This window comes from Lithobates pipiens, unplaced genomic scaffold (assembly GCF_037356315.1).
Source record: "Lithobates pipiens isolate NorthernLeopardFrog02 unplaced genomic scaffold, aLitPip1_a1.2 Scaffold_55, whole genome shotgun sequence".
NCBI lineage: Eukaryota > Metazoa > Chordata > Amphibia > Anura > Ranidae > Lithobates > Lithobates pipiens.
Genome location: NW_027507877.1, coordinates 2,934,600 through 2,950,900, shown reverse-complemented (window position 1 = coordinate 2,950,900; position 16,301 = coordinate 2,934,600). Strand labels below are relative to the sequence as shown.

The following is a 16,301-nucleotide window of genomic DNA, read 5'->3' as shown; positions in this document are numbered from 1 at the left end:
ACACCACAGAATCCTGAGGGATGGCCTGGCCCCCCTCCAGCACACAGAAGATGATTGAAAGCCTGAGATGTGCACATTTCCATTGGAGCCTTTGTAGAGGGGGTGTTTCCATTCCCTCCGCTCAGGTCTCAGATTACACTCAGCTCTCTGCTCTATACTGTGCAGTGTGTAACATCAGATCCCCACCTCTTGCCTGCTGGAGCCGAGAAATAGCATTTAACCTGTGTTGTTTAGAATTCTGTGGAGGAGACAGGGCTGAAAATAAACAGCTACAACTTATGTAGGAGGATTTGTTTCATCTCTGTGCATCGCCCGAGGCCAGTCACTTCACTGGAGATATGGAAGGGTTTACATCCACCTTAAGTGATGTCATACACAGATGGGGGGGGGGTCACACCTTTGATCTACATATGAATCAATATGTCCTAAAAAAAATCATCAATGCTTTCAGGATGTATTTCTTATGTTTAATGTCCTCAAATGGTCATGAGGGAACAATGGTGGGTGTTATTGCTGAGCTTTTGAGAATAACTTGTGTTAGTTTGTCCTAATGGTTGTCTATAAAACATTTTGGTCCTCATCGTATGTTATCCAAGTTACAGACATGTACATTGATTCTTGCCTCTTATGTCTGAGACTTTCCGCTTCTTGTTACACCTCTGAACACATTCTTGTATTTTGCATTGGATCTGCTCCCGGCTGCTCTCCACATTTCTCTTAGCGATGTCTAGCAGTTCATTCATCGTAGATTCACTATAGGAACGAATAGTCGTGGCATACTTCTGGCTCAAGTCCCCTATTTTTTTAGCATCTGAAAGAAACAGGTGTATCGGAATGTATAATTAAATAATAATAATAATAATGAATGATCAATTAGATTATTTTTATAAGACAACTTCTCCAGTATCTTTCAAACATGTCTTTGTGTAGTTTCCAAAAAGCTTATTGAACATTTAAAGTTTATTCACAAAAAAAAAGTCAAAATTTCTGTGCTTCAGTTCAGTTCATGTCAAAGAGATCAAAATGGTCATGTTGCACTAGTAGTCATGACAACAACGCATCTCAGGGGCATGACCCCCTTTATCAAGACTTGCCCCCCTGAAACGTGTTGTCGTCCTCATTGATTATAGAAACTGAGCTTTTCTCGGTGGCAGCCAGCAGATATGTGTTTGTTCTCGTAGTAGCCGCTTGCTTCCCCCCTAGCCACCAGCAGAGCCGATCCATCTAGTCCTTCTAGAGGTGAGAGTGGCGCTCCACTCGAGCTTTATCCTGTCATAGATCTTCTGCCTATGCATAGCGGTGGCCACTCTCTTTGCATTTTGTTATCCCACTGGAAAGCATGCACTGACAGGTATGAACAGTGGCAGCCAGTCCATTAGGGGCACATGGGCACCAACCCCCTATCCATGCATTTGCCCCTCTGATCTACATGCAGGGCACTGGATGCATGGATTCCAATCATTTTTATTTTATTTTTTTTAATATAGGCTTCAAAAAAGGGTGGGCTCGGGGAGCAGAGTTGTGTTGTGTGACAATAGCGAATTAATATTTGCTATTGTCACACTGATTCTCCTCCCGGCCAATCAGGAAACCAAGAACCGCCTCCCGATTGGCAGAAAAGGAGATCCGATTAGATTGACCATCAGGAGGAGGAGGAGGGAGGAGATGTAGATGTAGAAAGCAGCCGCCCGCAGCCTGGAGAGAAGCTGCCGCTGTCACCGCCCAACACACTGTGCCCGCAAGATTGAGTAAGTGCAGGTACCCAACTAATGACTGACCAACCGGGGGGTGCTGCCCGTGACCCCTATGACCCAGCCAACCAACACTGACCTGGGGCCGGGGGGGGGGGGGGGTGTTGACCTCAGTTAGGGAAATAAACCTTGAGAATAGGGATGAGCCCGATGTTCGAGTAGAACTTAAGTTCGACTTGAACATCGGGTGTTCGCCTATTTGCCAAATAGCGAACAATTTGGAGTGTTCGCGGCAAATTCAAAAGCCATGGAACACCCTTTGAAAATCTATGGGAGAAATCTAAAGGGCTAATTTTAAAGGCTTATATGCATGGTATTGTCATAAAAAAGTGTTTGGGGGCCCGGGTCCTGCCCCAGGGGACATGTATCAATGCAAAAAAAAGTTTTAAAAATGGACGCTTTTTTGGGAGAGGTGATTTTAATACCAGACCCAAAGGGCCTAGAACTCTCATTTTGTGCAGGGACAGTTCTAAACACGGAAATATGCGCCACTTTACAGGCATACTACAGACACCCCTCAGGTACAAAATTTAAAGGAATATATCACTTTTATTGCTTCACTTTAAGCATTATTAAAAACACTGCTCCCGAATAAACCTCAGTTTTTAAAACTTTTTTTTGCACCGATACATGTCCCCTGGGGCAGGACCCGGGTCCCCAAACACTTTTTATGACAATAACTTGCATATAAGCCTTTAAAATGAGCACTTTTTTTTTTTTCATGTTCGTGTCCCATAGACTATAACGGTGTTTGCGTGTTGTAACAAATTTTTTGTTTGTTCGCTCATCCCCTACTTGAGAATGAGAACTTTCTTTTCTTCCCATATAGGAATGTATTGTAGGTTTGTTCATGTTTTTAACCACTTGACCTCTGGAAAGTTTTACCCACCTTCATGACCAGGACATTTTTTGCTATTTGCCACTGCGCTACTTTAACTGGCAATTGTCATGCAACACTGTACACAATTATAGTAGCTATAGCAGTAGAGAGGCTCCCCCCGAACTGCTGGATAAGTAAATAAGGAGGTCACACTGGCAGATGACATGGACTCACCCAAGGTGCAAGATCTAGACACTAAGTGGTATTCACTAGAGCTCCTGATGGTGGGGATGGGTTTTGCTGCATGTTAGTACCAGGTCACAGTCCTCAGGGTCTCCCCACCAGGAGGTGAGCAAGTCAGGGTTCAGTAGCAGATATAGCAGGTAGGGAACAAGCATAAGGGTAGTCAGTAAACAAGCCAAAGTTCAGTAACAAGTGGTTGCAGGTTGGGATCAAGTGGAAGCGGAGTCAAAGAAAAAGCCAAAAGGTCGGTAACATATTGTAGTGGAGATAAGGACAAATGCAGGTACACAAATGCAGATCTGATATCACCTGGAGAGAGCACTAATCTGGCAAACAGTAAGGTCAGAGACATGGCTTAAATAGTAAGTTTATGGGAAGGGCAAAGAGCTCAAGGTTCACCAGAAAAAAGATACAAGGCAAGATTGTTCTAACCGATCAGAGAGGGAGCTGTTCAGCCTCTCAAGTGGTTCAGCAAGAAGAGGCACCACTGCCACCTGGCCCGGCAGAGGTCATGGATTCAGATCCCGGTTTTGACACTTGACGCTCAATGAAAACACAAGCCATATTGCAGGACTTTTCTCTGGAAACTCACCTCCACAAGTCTGGATGTTGAAGAGAGGAAAGTGCATCACATCGGGCTTCTCATTGCCATCTCCTTCAAAGATGTAGCAACTTTTTGTTGGAGTGCTCTCATAACTTTCTTCAGCGATTTCAGGAAATGGAATCTGGTGGGCCTTACAGTATTTAACTGTTTCTTTCACTGTCTAGTAAAGAAAGAAAAATATATTAAAATGTGCCAAATTCATAAAAAATATCACTAGCTCAAAATTAAGTGAGCCACAGGAAACAAATTTCAGGGTGTGTGTTATGACTAACATACAGCATATTATACTGTATCTATTATAGTACAGGTCTGGCGATTTTCCAGACTTACATATAAAAGATGTTTGTTTTACGAGTAAACATCTTCTTGTGTGAACATTTCTCATATAAAGACCACTGGAACAATGCTTGTACATGCTGCCCTCTAATACAATGGAAACAGACACTAATGTTGCATATTGGGCAAATGTAAAAGATTTGATGGGCCATGTACACATTTTAGCTGCTCCCATTGTTTTGGAGGAGTTCTGGTCAAACATTTCACCCAGGCCACTTCAATGAAAGTCAACAGCATGACCTTTTGACATATTTGGACTAATGCAGGTCATGTATGACACTATAGTGCCATCTAGAGTTTGCATTAGAAAATGCTTTTCTCATAGAAAATGATGTAGAAAGGAAGCGTTAAAGGGACATGCTCATGTGGGAAGGTCTACCCAAACTTTCAAAATAAAAGGCTAGCAGCATAATCTGAAAGAGGAGTGTCAGAAACCATGAAACAGACTGAGACAGAAGTACAATCAAATCACACTTGTTTATTAATAAAAATAAAAAGGTAAATAGAAAATAGTCAAGCATAGCCAGAGTCCAGTAGCCAGATTAGGTAGTCAGCCAGTCTAAAGTTCATAAACCAGATCGGGTAATAAGCCAGTCCAGAAGTCAGGAATCCAAGGAGAGCAACTGCAAGCAGGATAAGAAGCCAGGAGGGATCTCAGCAAGCCAGTCTTGAAACAAACAAACAGGAGATGGTTCCTTGGGATGTGACCAACGTGAAGGCAAAGGAAAGAGTGGGCTGGAAGGCTTTAAATAGGCAGGTCAGACGAGCATCATCGGGAACAGCTGGTAACTGTGGAAAGGGAAGAGAGCTGGCAATTAGCCGACAGCTGAGCGGCCAGCCCAGAGGAGGAAGGGCTAAGTCAGCCCTGACAGTACCCTCCCCCCTTAATGACCCCTCTCCCTCGGAGGGCCACTGGGCTTAAGGGGAAACCATCTATGAAACTTGCGGAGGAGGACAGGGGCATGTACGTCCGAGGATGAAACCCAGGAGCGTTCGTCCGGACCGTACCCCTTCCAATGCACCAGGTACTGTATGCACCCACGGAACCTACGGGAGTCAACAATGAATCGTATCTCATACTCCTCATGGTTCTCAACCTGAATAGGGTGAGGACGTGGCACCGAGGTGGTAAATCGGTTACAGACCAACGGTTTCAATGAGACATGAAACACATTTGAGATGCGCATACTAGGAGGAAGGTCCAACGCATAAGCTACTGGGTTAATCCTGCGAAGAATACAGAAAGGCCCAATAAACCGAGGTGCAAACTTCAGATGAGGGAACACGAAGCCGGAGGTTGTGAGATGACAGCCAGACCCTGTCCCCAACCTGGTAGGAAGGCGCAGGCAGGCGTCTGCGGTCAGCATGGAGTCTGTACCTATAATTAGCATGACACAAAGCCTCCTGGACTTGTACCCAAGTGGAACGAAGACCACAGAGATGCTCCTCTAACGCAGGAATACTCTGGGGAACAAACGAGTCAGGCAACATGGAAGGTTGGAAACCATAATTCGCCATAAATGGAGACAATCGGGAAGCAGTATTCAAGGCCCTGTTGTGAGCAAACTCTGCCCAAGGTAATAGGTCAGACCAGTTGTTATGATGGTCAGAAGTATAGCAACGTAGGAATTGCTCCAAGGACTGATTGGCTTGTTCTGTGGCCCCATTAGACTGCGGGTGATATGCAGAAGAGAACGCAAGCTGGATTCCCAACTGTGCACAAAGGCTCGCCAGAACCGGGAGACGAACTGACTGCCCCTAACCAAGACAATCACCTTGGGTAGCCCATGTAAGCAAAAGATCTCCCGAGCAAAAATGGAAGCCAGTTCCTTAGAGGTGGGCAACTTCTTAAGTGGAATACAATGACACATCTTTGAGAACCGGTCAACCACAATAAGGATAACAGTGTTGCCTTGGGAGTTGGGCAATTCCACAACGAAATTCATAGACAGTTGAGTCCAGGGCCTCTCTCCATTGGGTATGGGTTGTAGGAGGCCCACTGGAAGGTGTCATGGAGTCTTACTCTGAGCACACACAGGACAGGCAGCTACGAAGGCAGTAACATCAGCCCGTAGACTATGCCACCAGAATTGTTGGGAGATGGCCCAAATGAGTTGATTCTTCCCAGGATGGCCAGCTGCCTTGGGAGAATGGTACGTCTGGAGCACTGCAGTACTGAGACTCTCTGGGACAAAGCAGCAGTCACAAGGTTTATCAGGAGGAGCATGGACCTAAGCAGCAAGAATTTTGTCACCCAAAGGAGAAGTAAGACTAGTGCGAACCATAGCCAAGATACGATCAGGAGGAATCACAGGAACTGGAACCGACTCATACTTGGAAGTGGTGGAAAATTGTTGTGACAAGGCATCAGCCCTTACATTCTTATTACCGGGTAAGAATGAGACAATGTAATTAAAGCTCTACAAGAAAAGAGCCCATCGCGCCCTTCTGGGAAAGAGTTGCTTAGCCTCAGACAAGAATGTAAGACTCTTATGGTCAGTAAGAATAAGAACGGGCACAGTGGTGCCTTCAAGGAGATGTCTCCATTCTTTCAGGGCAAACATGATCACCAACAGCTCTCTGTCACCAATCTCATAATTGCATTCAGCAGATGACAATTTCTTGGAAAAGTAGCCACACGGATGAATAGCGCTCTCAGAGTTAGGACGTTGAGACAGAAGGGCACCAACTCCAGTCTGGGAAGCATCAACTTCTAGGATAAAAGGCAACATAGGATCAAGATGTGCCAACACAGGAGCAGAAACAAAGACAGCCTTGAGAGTCTCAAAGGCCTTAATGGACTCCGGAGACCAACCCTGTGGGTTACCGTCCTTTCTGGTCATATCAGTCAGGGGCTTGACCAGAGATGAGAAGTTACGAATAAACTTCCGATAGTAGTTGGCAAAGCCCAGGAAATGCTGCAGAGGATGTAAACCCACGGGTCGAGGCCACTGTAGGACTGCCGACAGTTTCTCTGGGTCCATCGAAAAACCAGCAGTGGAAATTACATAGCCCAGGAATGTAACCTGTTTGCGATGGAACTCGCACTTCTCCAGTTTACAATAGAGATTGTTCTCTTTTAGTTTCTGAAGTACACGACAGACATCTGTGTGGTGGCTCTCCAGGGACTTGGAAAATATGAGGATATCATCGAGATAAACCACCACACACAATTGCAACAAATCCGGAGGACATCGTTAATAAATTCCTGGAAAACTGCCGGGGCGTTACAAAAGCCAAAAGGCATTACCGGGTATTGATAATGGCCTGTTCTGGTATTAAACACAGTTTTCCACTCGTCCCCCTCCTTAATGCGCACAAGATTGTATGCCCCTCTCAGGTCAAGCTTTGTGAAAACCATTGCTCCCTTGAGGCAGTCAAATAACTCAGTAATAAATGGAATCGGGTAGGCATTCTTAATCGTGACACGATTGAGACCCCTATAATCTATACAAGGTCTCAGTTCACCTCTCTTCTTTTTCACAAAGAAGAAACCAGCACCAGCAGGAGATGAGGACTTGCGGATGAAACCTCGAGAAAGTGCGTCAGCAACATACTCCTCCATGGCCTTATCCTCCAAGACCGACAAAGGGTAAACATGGCCATGAGGAGGTATGGCACCAGGTTGAAGGTCAATTGTGCAATCATAAGGCCAGTGTGGAGGCAAACTACCGGCTTGACCTTTATCAAAGACATCGCCAAAATCACAGTACTCCTCCGGCAGGGAGGGGAGTGAAGCGATGCACAGGACCTTGGATACCTTCAGGAAGCATGTCTCACTGCATTGTGGTGACCAGGAGAGAACCTCAGCACGGAGCCAATCAAAAGAGGGGTTGTGCCTCTGTAACCAAGGATAACCAATAACCAGCGGAAATCTGGGTGAGGAAATAACTTGGAATTGGATTATCTCATGGTGAAGAGCCCCTACGGCCATGGGCAATGGAACCGTCTCATGAGTCACATGGGCAGACTGTAAAGGTCTCCCGTCAAGAGCCTCAATGGCAAGTGGAGTGTCACGCAGCTGCAGCGGAATCGAGTGCTGCGAAACAAATGCAGCATCAATGAACAGGCCTGCAGCCCCAGAGTCTATTAGCGCCTGTATCTCGATGGACGACTCAGCCCAAGAAAGGGTGACCAAAACCAGGGGCTTATCCTTCTAGATAACTGGGGACGAAACAACGCCACCTAAGGTCTGTCCATGACAGGACCTCAAGGTTCGGGCGTTCCCTTTATGGGTAGGACAAGACTACAAAAAGTGACCTGCCTGGCCACAATAAAGGCACAATCTCTCCCTCCTCCTAAAGGGTCTCTCATCCGCAGAGAGACGCGTGAAGCCCAGGTGCATGGGTTCATCTTCACTGACCAACTCGGTACCAGGAGGCATGGGATGTGAGGGAGGCATGGGTGGGACTACAAAGCTTGGAGGCAAATGTACAGGAGGCTTCCGCAAGCGCTCCTTAAGAGAAAGTCTTTCTCTGAGTCTGGAGTCAATGAGGATGGCAAACGAGATCAAGCTCTCCAGCTCAGTGGGTATATCTCGGGCTGCTATCTCATCCTTGATGGAATCCGAGAGACCATGAGAAAAAGCAGCCACGTGGGCCTCATTGTTCCAAGCAACCTCTGCTGCCAGAGTACGGAATTCAATGGCGTAGTCGGCAACAGTTCTCGTGCTCTGTTTGATGGACATGAGGCACTTGGCAGCAGAAGCGGAGCGTGCGGGAATGTCAAAAACCCTTTTAAAGGTTGCCAGAAACTGAGGGTAACTCAAGACAACAGGTTTTTGTGTCTGCCATAGAGGGTTAGCCCAGGCCAGGGCTCTCTCAGAAAGCAAAGATATCAGGAAACCTACTTTGCTTCTGTCCGTGGGAAATGCCTGGGGCAGCATTTCGAAGTATATCTCAACCTGATTGAGAAACCCTCTGCATTGAACAGGATCGCCCCCAAATCGCTGGGGAAGCAGAGCAGAACCAGACATACCTCTTATAGAGGTAATACTCGAAGTGGGTGCCTGCACAAAGACTGGCGCAGCAGCAGGGACGGCCTGCGACTCAGGTTGTACCGGAGCAGCCACTGTGGGGGATTCCAGGTGAGCTGTGCGATTCAGGAGCGTTTGTAACGCCAAGACAAACTGATCCATGCGTGATCTTGCTCATCCAATCTGGAAAAAATATTACCAACAAGTAGATTGACTGTATCTTCTGAATTCATGGCCTTTGCGTACTGTCAGAAACCATGAAACAGACTGAGGCAGAAGTACAATCAAATCACACTTGTTTATTAATAAAAATAAAAGGGTAAATAGAATAAAGCTTAGTCAAGCATAGCCAGAGTCCAGTAGCCAGATCGGGTAGTCAGCCAGTCCAAAGTTCATAAACCAGATGGGGTAATCAGCCAGTCCAGAAGTCAGGGATCCAAGGAGAGCAACTGCAAGCAGGATAAGAAGCCAGGAGGGCTGTCAGCAAGCCAGTCTTGAAACAAACAGCAGGAGATGGTTCCTTGTGATGTGACCAACGTGAAGGCAAAGGAAAGAGTGAGCTGGAAGGCTTTAAATAGGCAAGTGAGACGAGCATCATCGGGAACAGGTGGTAACTGTGGAAAGAGAAGAGATCTGGCAATTAGCCGACAGCTGAGCGGCCAGCCCAGAGGAGGAAGGGCTAAGCCAGCCCTGACAAGGAGCTCCATAAAAACAAAAAAAATTGAAGAATTAACGTTTGTGCCAGAGAAGGCACATCACCTGGAGATGGCACTAAATCTACACTAGGAGAGAGCCCAATTTCTGCAATTGCTTAAAATAGCCTGGAGTCCTTGTTGACTACAGGGGTCATGAAGCTACTACTGTATAACCCAAGCTAAGTGATTTGTTAGTGTATCCCAAGCCATTTGTAGGACTAAGGACTAAGGTTTCTGCTGGTTATTGGTTATCCTTGGTTACAGAGGCACAACCACTCTTTTGATTGGCTCTGTGCTGAGGTTCTAGTCACCACAATGCAGTGAGACATGCTTCCTGGAGGTATCCAAGGTCCCGTGCACCTCTTCACTCTCCTCCCTGCCGGAAGAGTAACTCGATTTTAGAGATGTCTTTGACAAAGGTAAAGCTGGCAGTTTGCCTCCACACCGGTCTTATGATAGCGCAATTGACCTTCAACCTCGTGGCCAGGTTTACCCTTTGTCGGTCTCTGAGAATAAGACCATGGAGGAGTATGTTACAGATGCACTTTCTTGAGGTTTCATCCGCATATCCTTGTCTCCTGCTGGGTCTAGATTCTTCTTTGGCAAAATTTAAAAGGAGGTTGGGATTTTAAAATTAAGCTCTACATACCATCTACTGTTTATATATGCCTCTTGATTGATGCGTTTTTACATATACCTTGATGTCATCATAAACATATCTTGTGCCAAATAGTTGTACATGTATGTATATATATGAATTTACTCTGTATCATATATTGTCTATAATTAAATTAAATACTCTTTATACTTTCACCTCCACACTTCAGCCGCTTCATTTTAAAGTCCCAACCTCCTTTTAAATTTTGCCTTATATACCGGGATGGAGGTGCTAACCCGTGCCTCATTCAAAGTCCCAAAACTGTTTTTTGTTTAGATTCTTCTTTGTGAAGAAGAAGAGCGGTAAACTAAGACCTTGCATTGATTATAGGGGTCCCAATTGTGTCACGATTAAAAATGCCTACCCGATTCCATTGATTACAGAGTTATTTGACTGCCTCAAGGGAGCAACGGTTTTCATGAAGCTTGATTTGAGAGGGGCATACAATCTTGTGCGCATTAAGTAAGGCGATGAGTGGAAAACTGCGTTTATTACCAGAACAGGCCATTATGAGTACCTGGTAATGCCTTTTGGCCTTTGTAATGCCCTGGCAGTTTTTCAGGAATTTATTAATGATGTCCTCCGAGATTTGTTGCAGTTATGTGTGGTGGTTTATCTCTATGATATCCTCATATTTTCCAAGTCCCTGGAGAACCACCACAGAGATGTCTGTCTTGTGCTTCAGAAACTAAGAGAGAACAATCTTTATTGTAAACTGGAGAAGTGCGAGTTCCATCATGAACAGGTTATATTCCTGGGCTATGTCATTTCCACTGCTGGTTTTTCGATGGACCCAGAGAAACTTTCGGCAGTCCTACAGTGGCCTCGACCCATGGGTTTACGTCCTCTGCAGCGTTTCCTGGGCTTTGGCAACTACTTTCGGAAGTTTATTCATAACTTCTCGTCTCTGGTCAAGCCCCTGACTGATATGACCAGAAAGGAGGTTAACCTACAGAGTTGATCTCCGGAGTCCATTAAGGCCTTTGAGGCTCTCAAGGCTGCCTTTGTTTCTGCTCCTGTGTTGGCACATCCTGATCCTATGTTGCCTTTTATCCTAGAAGTTGATGCTTCTGAGATTGGAGTTGGTGCCCTTCTGTCTCAACGTCCTAACTCTGAGAGCGTTATGCATCCGTGTGGCTACTTTTCCAAGAAATTGTCACCTGTGGAGTGCAATTACCAGATTGGTAACAGAAAGCTGTTGGCAATCATTTTAGCCCAGAAAGAATGGAGACATCTCCTTGAAGGTACCACTGTGCCGGTTCTCATTCTTACTGACCATACGAATCGCACATTCTTGTCTGAGGCTAAGTGGCTCTCTCCCAGAAGGGCGTGATGGGCTCTTTTCTTGTTGAGTTTTAATTACATTGTCTCATTCTTACCCAGTACTAAGAATGTAAGGGCTGATGCCTTGTCACAACAATTTTCCTCCACTTCCAAGTCGGAGTCGGTTCCAGTTCCTGTGATTCCTCCTGATCGTATCCTGGCTATGGTTCGCACCAGTCTTACTTCTCCTTTGGGTGACAAAATTCAAAATTCTTGCTGCTTAGGTCCATGCTCCTCCTGAGAAACCTTGTGACCGCTGCTTTGTCCCAGAGAGTCTCCGTACTGCTGTGCTCCAGACTTACCATTCTCCCAAGGCAGCTGGCCATCCAGGGAAGAATCAACTAATTTGGGCCATTTCCCAACAATTCTGGTGTAACTGCCTTCATAGCTGCCTGTCCTGTGTGTGCTCAGAGTAAGACTCCATAACACCTTCCAGTGGGCCTCCTACAACCCATACATAATGGAGAGGGGCCCTGAACCCACCTGTCAATGGATTTCATTGTGGAGTTGCCCAACTCCCAAGGCAACACTGTTATCTTAATGGTGGTTGACCGGTTATCAAAGATGTGTCATTGTATTCCACTTAAGAAGCTGCCCACTTCTAAGGAACTGGCTTCCATTTTTGCTCGGGAGATCTTTCTCTTACATGGGCTACCCAAGGTGATTGTCTCGGACAGGGGTAGTCAGTTTGTCTCCCGGTTCTGGCGAGCCTTTTGTGCACAGTTTCAGCTTGCTTTCTCTTCTGCGCATCACCCGCGGTCTAATGGGGCCGCAGAGCAAGGCAATCAGTCCTTGGAGCAATTCTTACCTTGCTATATTTCTGACCATCATAACAACTGGTCAGACCTATTACCATGGGCAGGGTTTGCTCACAACAGTGCCTTGAATTCTGCCTCCCTATTGTCTCCATTTATGGCGAATTATGGTTTACAACCTTCCATGTTGCCTGTCTCGTTTGTTCCGCAGGGTATTCCTGTGTTAGAGGAGCATCTCCGTGGTCTTCGTTCCACTTGGGTATAAGTCCAGGAGGCTTTGCGTCATGCTAATGATAGGTACAGACTCCATGCTGACCGCAGATGCCTGCCTGCGCCTTCCTACCAGGTTGGGGACAGGGTCTGGCTGTCATCTCACAACCTCCAACTTTGTGTTCCCTCACTGAAGTTTGCACCTCAGTTTATTGAGCCTTTCCGTATCCTTCGCAGGAATAACCCAGTGGCTTACGCGTTAGACCTTCCTCCTAGTATGCGCATCTCAAATGTGTTTCACATCTCCTTATTGAAACCGTTGGTCTGCAACCGATTTACCAGCTGCCACATCCTCACCCTATACAGGTTGAGAACCATGAGGAGTATGAAGTACAATCCATTGTTGACTCCCGTAGGTTCCATGGGCGCATACAGTACCTGATGCATTAGAAGGGGTGAGGTCCGGACGAACGCTCCTGGGTTTCATCCTCAGACGTACATGCTCCTTTCTTCCTCCACGATTTCCATAGACGTTTTCCCCTCAAGCCCGGTGGCCCTCCGAGGGAGAGGGGTCATTAAGGAGGGGGTACTGTCAGTGCTGGCTTAGCCCTTCCTTCTCTGGGCTGGTGGCTCAGCTGTTGGCTAATTGCCAGCTCTCTCTCCACACTTACCCAGCTGTTCCTGATCCTGCTCGTCTGACCTGCCTACTTAAAGCTGTCCAGCTCACCTCATCTCTGCCTTCGCCTTGGTCACATCACAAGAAACCATCACCTGCATTCCTGTTTAAAGACTGGCTTGCTGACATCCCTTCTGGCTCCTTATCCTGCTTGCTGTTTCTCCACTTGAATCCCTTTCCTCGGGCCTGGCTGACTACCCGATCTAGTTATTGAACTCTGGCCTGGCTGACTACCTTTTTATTTATTTTTATTAATAAACAAGTGTGATTTAATTGTACTTCTGTCTCTGCCTGGTTCTTGGTTTCTGACACCCAGCCTCCCCCCCCCCCATGTGAATTGGTAACAGGGACAATGTACCCCTACCATTTCACAAAAAAAGTGTAAAAAATAGCAAAAATTACAAGAGACAGTTTGAAACAAATCCTTATTTAAAAAATAAAAAAATAAAAAATGTCCCGCAATGTAACTCCATCGTCAATCACGCCACCCGATGGACCAAAAAAATCCAAAACACAACAACTCTGCCTCTATGGGAGGCTCCCACTGACTGCAGGCTTTTCGCTCTGACAGCTGTTATATAGCTAAAAGCCCCTCAGACGCCCATCTGAAATTTTTATCTTTTTTTAAGACAGAAAGAGATTTATTTTGCTGGTACTTAATCAACACGTAGTTTTTTGTTTTTTTTCTTTTTTGATGAAAAAAGACCGAACATTTTTAAAAATAAAGTTTTCTTTGTTTCTCTTACTATTTTGCAGATAAGTAATTTTTCTTCTTTACTTAAGAGGTGCTGAAGAGATGGCACTGATGGGTGCTGATGAGGCTCCATTGATGGGGCACTGATGAGGATCCAATGATGGGCACTGCAGCGGCTCCATTGATGGGCACGGCTGAGGCTGCACTAATGGGCACTTATAGCCTGCACTGATGGAGACTGAGGAGGCTCCATTTATGGGCACTAATGAGGCTCCACTGATGTGCACTGATGAGGCACTTAAATTCTGCACTAATGGACGCTGATTGGCACTGATCAGTGCAAATGTCCCCTGTAACACAAAAGCCGGCTATCAGATTTCTTTTCCTCACACAGTGACAACACGGAGGAAAGGATATGCCAATAACCAGCATTTGTTTACATGTGATCAGCTGTGATTGGACACAGCTGATCACATGGTAAAGAGCCAATATCATTGTCTCTTTACCCTGATCGGTGATGTGTTGTGTCCGAGGGAGATGGGTGAGGGTGGTGTGAGTGGGAGGACGTTGTATGATGTCCACTCAGAAGGAGAAGAGCCCTGCCCTGTTTACATTGTATACAAATTAAATCAGTGCTGGAAAATAATGGTGGCCACACAAAATATTGACATTTTGGGCCCAATTTGAACATTTTCACTTAGGGGTGTACTCACTCTTATCAGCGGTTTAGACATTAATGGCTGTGTGTTGAGTTATTTTGAGGGGACAGCAAATTTACACTGTTATACAAGCTGTACACTCACTACTTTACATTGTAGACAAGTGTAATTTCTTCTGTGAGATACTGTGTATGTATATATATATATATATATATATATATATATATATATATATATATACACACACACATATATACATATACACATATATACACACATATATATATATATATATATATATATATATATATATTTTTTTTTTTGCATTGATACATGTTCTCCAAAACAGTACCCTCCTCCCCATGCTAGTTTTTATCCCCGCCCCCCATCAATGGGCATTTTTAGTATGACAGATTTGGCTCCTATTGATTTTAGTGGGATTAGGGTTTGAGCTTGAAGAACGTTGCTTGAACTGAACCCAGGGCAGCTCAGCTCCTTTCCCATAATTATTTAATGACTTTTTAATTACATTTTATATCTGCTGTTGGCAAGTTGCATTGAATGACTATAAAATTTGGTTACCTCAAATGGATCTCCTGCACTGAAGTCAAAAGACAAAATCAGATCTACTTTGCGATGAGGACGTAACATTAAGGGGTACGGAGTATTAATTTCCAACCCGGCATCGATCAGATGGATGTGCTTTTTATCAAAGAGGCTGCTGCTTTCCTGGATTTTATCTACAAAAGAAATCAATAAAAATAATTATAATATCCACTGAAATGCTCAAACCATTAACAGTTGCACTACTGAAGCCAGGGAAGGATCCTGGTACTAGTTTTCGCCCTATTTCTTTGTTAAATAAAGACCTGGAAATGTATGCTAAACTGCTAGCTACTAGGCTGGTGGACATACCACCTTCCATCATTCATTTAGACCAATCAGGATTTACGAAAGGTCATCAGTCGCCAGACGCTACTAGGCGGCTAATTAATGTCATAAATCTAGCCCAGGGGGTCTCCAAACTTTCTAAAGAAAGGGCTGGTTTACTGTCCTTCAGACTTTAAGGGGCTTGACCTCAGAAGTACAAAATCCCCCATCATTGGTGTCATTTGGGAGGAATTGTGCTCCATCATTGGGATGAATTCTGCCCCATCATTGGGAGGAATTCTGCTACCAGCTCCCGCTCCTGGACTACAATACACCTTCTCTCCTAGTCTGGCTTCCAGTTTCCTGTTGTTCCTGCTTCCTGCTGGCCCTAGATCCAGTCCACAACTGGGTTCCTCACAGCTCATCAGAAGTTCAGATCAGCCCTTACACCGGTAACCTATATGAAAAAGACGGTTTGCACTTGAATGGAAGGGGGTCTGCTGTGCTGGGGAAGAGGATTATGGGAAGGCTGGAGGAGTATTTAAACTAGGATTGAGGGCGGAGGGTGAAACGGAATTACATCGGGCAGACAGGTCATCTAGGGGTCAGACATTAATGGACGGTGGAATGGGGATAGATGGGGGGAGGGATATGGCAGGTGACAAGAAATTTCCCATGTTGCAAACAGCCATTGGAAACTATAGTGCCATTTGTACTACTAAAAATATGAAAAACACCAGAGCAAAATGTAATAATACATTAAAGTGTTTGTACACCAATGCCAGAAGTCTGCCAAGCAAAATAGGTGAGTTGGAAGCTCTGGCGCATGAGGAGAGCTATGATGTAATCGGTATTTCTAAAACTTGGCTTCATTCCTCACATGACTGGGCTATTAATATTCCTGGCTATGCACTCGTTCAGAGAGACAGGGTAAAAAGGAAAGGTGGAGGGGTCTGTCTCTATGTGAGAAGTGATCTCAAAGCAAGTGTGAAAGAGGACCTGGTGGATGGAGAGTGTGATGAGTCTGAAACA

General features: G+C 45.4%; 1 protein-coding gene across 3 annotated transcripts in view; it reads right to left on the bottom strand.

Annotated features, from left to right (window-relative positions):
* Nucleotides 1-445: 445 nt before the first annotated feature.
* LOC143957719 (cytosolic phospholipase A2 gamma-like) overlaps nucleotides 446-16,301 on the bottom strand; it is a 160,236-nt gene continuing 144,380 nt past the window's right edge. For all 3 annotated transcript variants that reach the window (XM_077467417.1, XM_077467416.1, XM_077467418.1), the window contains 3 exons: nucleotides 14,982-15,139; nucleotides 3,407-3,578; nucleotides 446-811 (listed from right to left, as the gene is read on the bottom strand). In XM_077467417.1, the coding sequence (XP_077323543.1) occupies nucleotides 597-811; nucleotides 3,407-3,578; nucleotides 14,982-15,139 (545 nt within the window). In that variant the 3' untranslated portion in view covers nucleotides 446-596. The remainder of the gene's footprint in view (nucleotides 812-3,406; nucleotides 3,579-14,981; nucleotides 15,140-16,301) is intronic.